The 12500-nt window shown below is 36.3% G+C and overlaps 1 protein-coding gene across 1 annotated transcript in view; it reads right to left on the reverse strand.

Annotated features, from left to right (window-relative positions):
• Positions 1-1338, reverse strand: part of LOC311071793 (uncharacterized protein) — a gene marked incomplete at its 5' end in the record, with an annotated part of 36229 nt that extends 34891 nt beyond the window's left edge. Inside the window, 2 exons of the mRNA XM_084096330.1 lie at positions 1039-1171; positions 1264-1338. Coding sequence (XP_083952456.1) covers positions 1039-1171; positions 1264-1338 — 208 coding nt within the window. The remainder of the gene's footprint in view (positions 1-1038; positions 1172-1263) is intronic.
• Positions 1339-12500: the final 11162 nt, after the last annotated feature.

A 12500-nucleotide genomic window follows, 5' to 3' on the forward strand; every position in this document is an offset into this window, starting at 1 on the left:
ATGCACCGGCCGGTCCAGATCCTAGTCGAGACTCATGTGAGAAGTTTTGTAACTTCCCCACTTATATTTCAGATGTTCTCCATTGCTGCTCTCCTGGGAGAATGCTTAGATCCTCCACCCAGATATTATTGATCGTTCCAAAACCTCGACTTACAGTTTTTCTCAATTGCTTAAACACATTCGCCCACTCTGACATCACATTTTCAAAACATTTAACACACAGGATAAAACTGAAGCTCAATGGCCAAAATGACTCATTTTGTTAGCAAAATGCTCTAACACTCACAAAACATTAAAAGCATGCACAACTTGTGGTCAAATTAATTTATTCTTTCAATTAATCATTACACAATGGACAACAAAAAACAAAATACAGCCATCAATATGAAATATGACACTTTACAAACTCAAATGGATACTGAAAAAAAAACAAAAAAAAAACACCAAATGAAACGTATGGGTGGAAATACCTTTAAAAAAAAAATTAATAATAATATTTTCTTTCACATTTAGTCCATTCGTTCTTGACGATTATGCCACAGGTTCTCATCAACATCGCATTTAATGTTTTCCCTTGCAATGCACCGAGGGAAATACCTCCCTGCATGGCGTATCCATCCCTGGCAGTCCTCTGCACCTATGGCCAGGCAACCAGCATTCATTGCCTCCAGGAGGGGCATCTGCTCATATGGCCGGTGATCATACACCTTCCACCTCCAAGCAGAGAAGAACTCCTCGATTGGGTTCAGAAAAGGCGAGTATGCAGGGAGGGATTGCATCATAATACGAGGCTGTGCTGCAAACCATTCGTTCACAAGGCGAGAGTGATGGAAAGCCACATTGTCCCAAATTATGACATACAGAGTCATGCCAGGCCTCAACAGCCCTCTTCTCTTTGGGCGGAATCAGTATTTCTTTCAATGAATCAAGAAATGTGTTGAGGCGTTCTGTATTGTATTGGGCCAATGGTTGGTATGTGGCAAAGGACCCCATCATTGGAGATGGCAGCACACATGGTGATATTGGCACCGCTCTGACCTGGCACTGTGACAGTGGCCCTCTGCCCAATGATGTTCCTCCCGCGTCTCCTCACTTTACAGAGGTTGAAGCCGGCTTCATCCACAAAAATGAATTTGTGATGTGCCCCTTCAGCTTCAAGCTCCATTATTCTCTACGAAAAAGAGCAAATTCATAAAGCAAATTACAGTATTCCAGTCGCATGTAACTATGGTAAACAAGGCATTACAATAAAAAAATCTGTACCTGCACATACCGGAATCGTGCCTCCTTAACGATGTCAGAGTTTCTTTGAAATGGAACTCTGTACAGCTGCTTCATTCTGACATGGGTTCGTTTAAGGACTCGATCTATAGTTGCCAAACTCACTGTTTATATTTCTAAATATTCCCTGATCTGCAATTACTGCTGCCTGCATTTCACTCAGTCTGATTGCATTGTTTGCCACTACCATATCTACAATGACAGACTCCTGTTCAATACTAAATATCTTTCCTCTGCCACCAGTGTGTGGTAATGTGTGGATCCTATAAAGTAAAAGCAAAAAGCATGTCAAAATTGACATTACTGTATGACAGTCACATAAATGGGATTGCTAAAACTTCTGCATTACTGTAGACACAGTTTGTTCTGCTAACAGGGCAATACAGTAAAGCTGAAATACACAGTGGTATACATTACAGTAACACTGTGAATGACCTTTTCTCATTCCAAAAAAGCCTGACAATAGATGCCACAGTGCTCCGACTCAGAATAGGGTTGGACCCTTTGTCCAACCTCTCTAAAGGACAAGCCATGATTGATGACATGGTCAATAATTGTTGCCCGAATTTCATTTGAAACTTGAGCTCGATTTTGTCCTCTTGCTGCTGCAGCTCCTCCACCACGCATACGGGCTCCTCTTCCTCAGGCTCCTCTTCCTCAGGCTCCTCTTCCTCAGGCTCCTCTTCCTCAGGCTCCTCTTCCTCTGGCCCCTCTGCCATGGCCTCTTACTCTATGGCCTCTTTGATCCATGCTTGCAAATAGCAACACAGAGGTGGCATCTTTTATAGATGGATGAGAACTGATTGCTGATTGAAGAGTTGTGCAAATGAGTTTCACACAGGTGCATAGAGTTTTATAATTATGCAAGTACTTTCTATCAGCTGTGAATAGATGTTTTCCTTTTGTTCAACACATTGACTACGTTTACAAGCTGTCAAATATCGGGTTATGGTCGGGTTAAGGTCACTATTTGGGTTTCTGAAACATTCTGAATAACCCGTTTACATGCGTGAGCAGAGAGAGTTACTCCTGTATACATGGAATTTGTAATCAATTGGCAATATCCCGATGTAAACGGCGACGCACGGTTAGCGTCTGGACGTACGGACAACCTTAAGACGCAATATGCGTCATTTCCGATTCTTCTTCCTGTATCCAAAGACAACAACAACAGCAACAGCAGTACGCAGATAATGAATAGTTCGGGGCAGATAGTGATCGCCTTTGTTTGCACTTTCCTCCTCGCTCCAAAAGTGTGGTGCTGTGCTGCGTCTCGCCATGTTTACCTCTACTTCTTGTTTACTTCCGGTTTTGTATGCGCCGTCTCTACTCAAAAGACCAAGATTCCTTGCGAATAGAACATGCGCAGAACACAAATCAATGTTCCTTTTGATGGGGATATGCCGATACGCGTTTACATGACCAAATATTCGGGTTAGAAAAGGGGTACCCCAGGGATCATATCCGGGTTTTTAAAAACCGGGATATGAGCATATCCGGGTTTTTGCCGGTGTTTACATGGCCGTGCGCGACCGGGTTATTGCTAATATCCCGGTTTTGAACGGGTTATTGGCTGCATGTAAACGTAGTCAGTGAATCCAATAGAGTTTGGGGTCTTTCAATGAGATCTGTGGTAACTGTTTTGACAAAGGGTGTGAAAAATGTGTGAAACAAATGAAAAAGTGTTAAAACATTTGCAAGAGAAGACTTCTGCTTTGCTAATAATGTGATGATGAAGATCAAGCGGATCCCAGTTTCATTTAGTGTGTCTTAGCAAATGAGAAAAACTGTAAATCCAAGGGTGAGATTCTCAGTTCTTGGTCCAAAGCTGTGAATTCCTTCGCTTTTTCCATTAGATCATCCCCTACTCTATCCATATTTAAATCATCTCTTAAAACATCTTAATCCGATTGCACTTTTAGTTTTAATTGTTTTATTTGCTTGATGATGTTTTGTATTAAATCTATTATTTTCTGATGTTTTACTTCATTTTCAGTTGTATTGTATTATGATATTTTCTGTTGTGCAGCACCTTGGTCAGCATTCTTGTTGTTTTAAGGTGCTATATAAATAAATTTGACCTTGGCTGGTTGCCGGGGTGTTGCTATGCATTTGTTATAGTGATTGTGTTCTAGGGGCCCTATTTTAACGATCTAAGCGCATGGTCTAAAGCGCACTTAGGGCGTGTCCGAATCCACTTTTGCTAGTTTAACGACGGGAAAAATGGTCGGCGCTCCCGGCGCATGGTCTAAAAGGGTTGTCCCTATTTTCTTAATGAGTAATGGGTGTATTTTGTGCATAACGAGCAATAAACCAATCAGAGTCTCATCTCCCATTCCCTTTAAAAGTCAGTTGCGCTCACGCCATGGCGGATTCGCTATTTACATGGAGGAATTTGTAAGCGGAAAAACTGAATGCTTCTCCTGAGCACAAACAGGATCTGCTTGTGCACAAGGTTAAAGCTATGTGTGTGTGTGTGTGTGTGTGTGTGTGTGTGTGTGTGTGTGTGTGTGTGTGTGTGTGTGTGTGTGTGTGTGTGTGTGTGTGTGAGGTTAATGCTCAAGCAGAACATCTACGGGACAAGCCAGATTCCACCATATTTTTATGTACACAATATTTATCTTTTACAATGTAATCCTTTTATTTTTAATATTTAGCGTGTGTGTGTGTGTGTGTAATAAGCAGAATGTACGTGCGCTGTGGACCCGCCTAAAGGCTCATATGTGACCCTGGATCACAAAAGAAGTCACAAGTCGCACGGGTTTATCTGTGGCAATAGCCAACAATACATTGTATGGCTCAAAATTATCGAATTTTCTTTTATGCCAAAAATCATTAGGATGTTCAGTAAAGATCATGTTCCATGAAGATATTTTGTAAATTTCCTACCGTAAATATATAAAACATGTATTTCTGTGAGTGAGTGCTGCACAATCGTGAACATAAATGAACAACTTTAAAGGAGATTTTCTCAATGTTTAGATTTTTTTGCACCCTCAGATTCCAGATTTTCAAAGAGTTGTATATCGGCCAAATATTGTCCTATCCTAACATACATCCTAACCATACATCAATGGAAAGCTTATTTATTCTGCTTTCAGATTATGTATAAATCTCAATTTCAGAAAATGTACCCATCCATGGTCATATATTACAAACGCGCTCTTTAAATAACCCCCAAAAATATTGTGCCATTGACTTTAGACCAGGTTTTTGTAGGTCATTGGCTCAGTGCCTCAAAATAGCAAAGCGCCATCAATGCGCCTGAACACACCTCGTTTTCAGACCAGCAGCCCATGGGTGCACAGATGGGTGCGAGTGCATTTGCTATTTAAACAACGTGGCGCAGGACATGAAAAAGAAAACTGTGTCACGCCTGGCGTGTGCATGATAGGGCCCTAGATGTTTCAGAGTTCAGAGTTCGATCTCCTCCTTCAACATAACTCAAACCAACAATGCTAACTATGAGCAATAGCACTCTGTATATGGCACTTTAGTATGTGGCGTTCCTCAGGGTTCGGTTTTGGGGCCGCTGCTGTTCTCTCCGTATATGCTTCCTCTGAGCTCCGTTTTTCAGGAGTATAGCATTTTATGCCATTGTTATGCCGATGATCTTGAGTTTTATTTTCCTGTGAGCTCTAACAACTTTCTCCAGTTAAATGAGAGTAAAACTGAGGTTTTGATTGTAGGCCTTCCTTCGCTGGTCAGCTAGGTTCCCTGTCCTTAAAGCTTGAAGATTGTGTAAAGAGTTTAGGGGTAATTATGGGCTCATCACTAAAAGTTAATAAACAGATTGGTGCCGTTGTTGAAGTCCCCATTTTATACCTTAAAACTCATCTTTGATCACTAAAATGACAAATTTCAATGTTTTTTCCTTGAAAAAATTCTTCATTCCTTGAAATATCTTGAACGTAACTCGACACCCTTGCCTCATTTAGTATGCGTGGTTCTATGAATATGCAAATGAGCCCCGCCTCCACTCACTCACTCAGCTCAGAGATCCACTCTTTGACGATCACACGTTGATCTGATTGGTTACAAGGTACTTTGTTACGTCAGAAACACTTTTTCACAATGTGTGTGTGTGTGTGTGTGTGTGTGTTTCACAATTCAAAGCGTGTTTTTGAGACTCTCTTTGGTTCACTGCAGTTTTAAGGAGAAAATACTCAGCAATGGTGTCGACTTATGAATTTACACATGGTTTGTCTTAAAGCATTTTAAAAACACCAAACAACATTAAAAGCTGGATTTTCACACCACTTTAAAGGTAGCTTTTTTAACTTGAGATCAATTGCTAAAGTCAAGCACTTTCTTCCAGGAAGGATTTGGAAGTTGTGGTTCTTTGGGGCGATGATTGTATAAATAAATAAAGCACTAGTGAAGATCCACTTAGCAAACCCCACTAAATATTTAGAGATTTAGTGTATGTGTGTGTCAGTTCCATTAGTTCAAACGATTATTCTAATTCCAAACTTATTAACCTAATGCCCGAATTTGATATTATCGAGCTGGCAGAGTTAATGAACAACAGACACACATCTCTCAATTGTGATTATCTGTGCAGATTTCATATCAGCTTAATTTCTAATTGGTTCTAGGATAGTCTATGTTGAACATGGTCTGGCCTGAGGAGACGACGGACCTCTTCACTCCTCTAATGAGGAATCGTGTGGATGTGTGTTTGCACACTGATGCGCTTTGATGTGGGATTTACTTGCCATGAGCGCGTCTATTGATCGGCCGCTAGATAGACTCACATCAAAGACTAGTTACCAGCGTCACCTCATCACCCGAGAATGCGGTGAAACACTGGTCAACGCTGAAGACACACACACATAAACCTCTCCGTTTCTCAGATGATATTGACTTTGTGTGAGTTGTAAAGTTTACTGCTAATCATTGAGAAGACCAAGCATAACTTAGAAGGAAATAAAATGTGTGTATATTTGGAAAGAGAAATGCAATGTTGCTAAAATCTAGAAGTTTTATAAGAGATCTCAACAATGCTCTCAATCGAGAGTCAATCATCTCAATATGAACTGAGATTCTCATTTTATAGCTTGTAAGTGTAACTGTAAGACAACTATTGACTATAAAACATGTTTTGTTTTGTTTTTTCAGGTAACCTAAAAACATGCTTCATACAAATGTAACTAGTTTTCAAGTCACAATAAATTTAACTAAATTTGTTAGACAGATGAACGTCATTTTTACAGCATCAGATTTATTATTAAGGTTTCATTTGTCAACATTAGTTAACACAAACTAACAATGAACAATACTACAGCACTGATATGTTAATTTCAACATTTACTAATAGATTTTTACAATGAAAAGTTGTATTTGTTTTTTGTATTTTGTATTTACTAACTTTAAGATTAATAAATGTTGTAAAAAAAATCATGTTAGTTAATGAACTAATGTTAACAAATGAGACTTTATTTTAAAGTGTTACGTGTGAGTGTTAGTTTTATTATGGTTTTATTCATATTTTGAATTACTTTGATTTTTATATTATTAGTTTTCATGTTAAGGTTAGTTTCATTTTTAATAATGTCGTTATATATACTTAAGTAATTTTTTAATATTGCTATTTAAGTTTAATTTATTTTTATTTCAGTTAGTTTTACTTTTTATTAGTGATGTCAAATCGATATATATACATATACAGTATATGTGTGTTTGTGTGTGTGTATATATATATATATATATATATTATATCCCTAACTTTTATGTTACACGTGATTAATCGCGATTATACTGAATCAACCTTAATTCTTGAATTTGTATCAACAAAATTGGTATATTTTTATACAAATTTTTATTTTTATATCACGATTAATCGTGTCGACAGCACTAGTTTTTATTTATTTCCAGGTAATAATTTTAGTGTTTCAAAGTTTTTTAACAAGTATTTATATTTCATTTCTTCTTTATTTATATTAAGAGAAATGTTTGTAATAGTTTCAGTTTTATTTAAATGACCCCGTCGTGTATTTTTATTTTTCCCCAAGAAATTGCAGAAGAATCGTGAGAAAACGTTGAATAATCAGTGTGTCCTTCTCTTGTGTTTCTGCAGGATGAGTGAGCGGATCATCTGCTTTCTTTCACACATTAAGACCCTGAACCACAGTGTGATTTTCCAAATGAACTGCCTTTGGTCGCGTAGACACACACACACACACACACACGCTTCACTGGAGCGGAGCAGGTGATGATGTCATGCCTCACATCATTCATGTGGTTAAATGTTCAACTATCACCTCATGCTCAACACCGTCCTGTCTGACACACGTATTTCCCCTCCACACACACACACACAGATCTTCGGCTTGTGGTCGATGTCGAACTCAATTCAGCAGAAAACCCTGTTCTCTTCAGTCCCTCCTCTTATTACTAGAGAGCCGTCAGGTCTGAGATGCTGCAAGTAAGACGTGTTGTTCATTGTTACTTCATGAGACTGTAACAAATCAAACCTGATACCTGTCAAATAAAAATATCCAGTGCAAGAAGAGGCGTAAAACCCATAAAGGCTTCATCTAATTTTTGTCAAATGTTTTCTTTCTTTACAATTTGATTTTATATATTGAAAAAAGTGGCTAACCTGACATCTATATTAATAGTCAGAAATATTATTTAGTATAAATTATATTTTTATGGGTTACATTTCAAAGTTATTTACAAGTTTATTTTTCCGACCAAATTAGCAGATTATATATATATATATATTTCTCATTTTAAGCATAAACTTGCTTTATTTTTATCAGTTTTCCCACAACAGAAGATTATTTTCAATCCTGTATCATTGTGCAAAAGTAAATGTATCTTGATTTAGTTTTGCTTTTTAGTTTAGTAAAGTTTTTCACAATGTAAAATCTATACAATAAAATGCAAGATATTCAACACTAGATCTATTGTTTTAGCATTCAAAACTTATTTTTGTCAAATCTGTTGCTTTTGCATCTTTATTTACAATTAGATTTTATACACTGAAAAAAATGTCACATCTAAATCAACCGGTCTTATTTCAAATAAAAAATATTATATAATATGGCTGATTCAACTTAAATACATTAATTTATACCAACAAAATGTATTTTTTTATGAGTTAAATCTAGTAAAAAGCTTTTTAAAGTAACAATGGCAAATTACCACTTTTTATAGTGTGTTTAACTTGATTTTCAGACATTTTGACGTTTGATTCAAGTATCCAGATACTCTTCCGGCTCAGTTTGTGATGCATTAAAACTCCTTGCATTGAGAATTGTTGCGTGTCTGATTGTGTGTGTTAACAGTGTTGGTTGACTCTGTCTCATCTGAGTTGTCGCTGATCTGTCTGGTCGGAGTTGATTGACAATACTTTTGTTTTCCATGTATTAAAGAATCTGACATCATTTCTCATTCCATAACGTCTGTCTGGACGAGGACTCATGATCAACACGTCCTCGCCATGAAGCGCTCATCGTACACACACACACACACACGGTCTGGGGACTCTGGAAAGTCTCTCAGCTGCTGGTTTAAATAATTGATGTCATATACATTAAGAGACCTTCATGGACTGATACGCGGTGTGAATCCCCTCCTAACACGGCTCCTGTTTCACTGACTTCTGGAATGGAAATGATTGATTTTCCCTCTCTGTCTTTAATATCGACGGCCTTTTGCAGATTAATAATTCACACAACACCTCCGCCATATTCATTACAGTAACTCAAGCATGTTGTTGCATTTTTGTATCGTTGCAGCATGATAATATGACCATTATTTGAAACTGAGCGAGCTGAATAAATGACGAGTCTGAGATGATCTGCGCAGATAGACACGCATTATGTTGCCGTTGCGATATATATCACACGTACTGTTGCGCTGCGATTGTGTGTTTGTGTCTGGCAGGGTTGGTGACTTTCTCTGGTGGACTGTCGGCAGGTTTCTTGTGATGGTATTACTGTGGTGAAATGAGAAGCGGCTTTACTGAGGTCAGTCTCTGATTACCTGTTCCCACCTCGGGTCAAATGACTCTTAAATGTGTTGTTTACACTTCTACCTCATCTGACTTTGCTCTGAGCCTCACACACACACACGTCTACACACTACACATCTGCACGACTCACATTAGGATCATACATTTGGACACTGTATACAGTGATTTTTACAAGTTTTCAAGTTTAGTTTGTCATTTCTTTGTAAGTATTTGTGAAAATTGTTTCAAAGTAAATCCTGCGACAATTTTTTTAGATTTTTCTAGATTTTTCAAAGTTTTTTTAAAAAGATTTGCACATTTAAGTCATTGTCACTTGGCGTTTCTTTGTAATTAATTGTGAAATTGACTTGCATTTTCTGAGTGTAAATTGTTTCAAAGTAAATCCTACAACAATTGTTCAGTGAACACTGTAAAGTTGTACATAAAACAAAGATAAATGGAGTTCTATTTCAGTCTTTCTACTTCAAAATGTCACATTTAATTCAATGATAATACTTAATTTGTAGACTATAAAATGATTTTTCCAAGTCTTAAATATTTTTCAAAGTTTTAAAAGATTTCCACATGCAGTTCAATGTGTTTCTTTGCCGTTTCTTTGTAATTATTTGTGAAATTTACTTGTAATTTCTGAGTGGAAATTGTTTCAATGTAAATCCTACACTAAATATTTTTAGTGTACAATAAAAAAAAATAAAAAAAAAGATTTTTCAACGTTTTAACCGATTTCCACAAAGTTTCTTGGCGTTCCTATATGTAATTATTTTTCAAAGTTGTACATAAAACACAGATAAATGGACTATGTTCTATTTCAGTCTTTCTACTTCAAAATGTCACATTTAATTCAATGCTAATACTTAACTTGTACACCGTATGAAATGATTTTTCTAAGTTTTAAATATATTTTCATGTTTAATTTAATGTGTTACCATTCTTTGCATTTACTAACAATACCTGATAAAAAGTTGTTTCAAAATATCTAAGTTTTAAGTGACCAATCTAAGTTTTTATGCAACTGACTTTATTTTCCTGTTTATTACAGTGAAGCTGCTTTGGTACAATCTGTCTTGTATAAAGGGCTATAGAAATAAAGCTGACTTGACTTTTAAAAAGTTATGACCAGTCATAAACGAAACATTAACTAACTAACTAGAAGTTTAAGCAGTTTATGCAACTGGCGCCAAATTATTATATCCTCTTATCTAGCACTTCTTATGACTTATGAAATTATGATTTAACGACAAGAAATGTATTTCATGCCTTTATTTCTAGCACTTTACCCAATACAGATTCAAAACAGTTTCACAGAAGTAAACAGGAAAATAACAGTGTTTATGTTCATCAATTATAAAACATATTTCAGCTGTAAAGCAGCTCGACAGAAGACAATAATGATATTATTCAGATCAATTCAGTTCAATGTTGATTCAGTTCAGTTCAATAACAGTCAATGTTGCAAAGTTAGTGTCATTATCCATCTCAGATTAGTTCTGTTCATCTGAAAGTGTAATATTACTGAACATTAATTGTCTTTTAAGCGTTTTTCTCTGGTTCTTTGGAGAGGAAATGACCTCATGATGCATGACATTATTAGCCACAACACACAAATGTATGACCTCACCTTGAATGTATGAGATCTGTGTGTGATAATCGAGACATGATGATTAACTAAAAACATCACAAGAGTTTAGAGGATGAGGTTAATAAACAGAGCTGTTTTGAAAAGTGTTTTATTATGAGATCATTTAGAGTAAATCAAGCTTTCACGTGTTATTCTTCCCCAGAATAAACTCTGTCATCATTTATTAACCCTCATGTCTGTCCCGGCCTGTGAACAATCTGCGCTAGAAACAGTTTTTATACTGAGAGAAATTAGAAGTAGAAGGACTGAACTGTGTGTGTGTGTGTGTGTGTGTGTGTGTGTGTGTGTGTGTTCCAATAAGCTTGTTTAATTTTTGACAGCACTGAAAGATAGAAAGACTGAAATTGTATTTTCTTTAGAAAGTAAAAAGAAAAAAAACGTACAGTGTGGATCACAGAGGAGATTTGAGGCACAAAGTCCAAACATTTTTCATAAGAGAGAATGGATTGCGATTTAATATTGACATGCTTCACAAAGTACAAATTTCAATTCAATTCAAGTTTAATTTATTTTATTTAAAGGCATTTTATTTCATTTACAATTAACAATCAAAATCCACCATTATATTCTATATTCTGTATATTATAACATGTCTAAATGTTGACTTTTACATTTTTACATTTAAGACGTTCATTTTTTTTAAGTTTTACTTAAAACGTTTTTTTGTTGCTTTTTGTTTTTGTGGAATTTTGTGACGTTTAGTTTTGTTTTGATGCATTTTGTTTTATGCCGTTTTGTTGCATTTTGTTTTATGATTTTTTTTTGTATTTTTTCTTTTTTTTGGGGGGGGGGGTTGCGTTTGTGGTGTTTTATTTGACAGTGTTTTATGGCTTTTTATGGCTTTTTTGCATTTTGTGGCATTTTGTTTTATGATGTTTTTTTGTATTTTTCTTTTTTTGGGGGGGGGGGGTTGCGTATTGTGGTGTTTTATTTTATAGTGTTTTATCACTTTTTCTGGCTTTTTTGCATTTTGTGGCATTTTGTTTTGTGATGTTTTGCATTTTTCTTTTTTTTTTGGGGGGGGGGGTGTTGCTGCATTTTGTGGTGTTTTATTTTGTGGTGTTTTATTTTATGGTGTTTTATGGCACTTTGTGGCATTTTGTGGCTTTTTTGCATTTTGTGGTGTTTTGTTTTATGGTCTTTTGTGTCATTTTGTGGCTTTTATTTATTTATTTATTTTGGTGTTTTGTAGTAAACTTGTAATTGCAAGAAAAAAAAGCCTTAATTGTGAGATAAAAAGTTGCAAATTACGTGTTTTATTTTTATTCTGTGTCGTAAACAAGCTTCCATATAATAATATGATTAATTTGTACAGAAAAGAGTCGTGTAAACACTATGCTAAACATCATTAAGACAAAAGAAAGTCCTTCAGGTTTGGAATGTGTGAGTGAACATGAACTATTCCTTTAAGGATGATTGAGCTGCTTCAGGAGAGCTATCTATAGCATATTACTGGGACTTTCCCAAGCCAAACGCAAGGAGAATATTTGGAGAGCCGGAGTAATCTCCTATTCACCACACAGTGACTCATCAGATGCCATTAGCATGTGAACGCGCTGCTGACCGCAGTCTCTCTGAGTTTACACACACACGCAC

Source organism: Abramis brama (genome assembly GCF_963993115.1).
Source record: "Abramis brama genome assembly, chromosome: 21".
NCBI lineage: Eukaryota > Metazoa > Chordata > Actinopteri > Cypriniformes > Leuciscidae > Abramis > Abramis brama.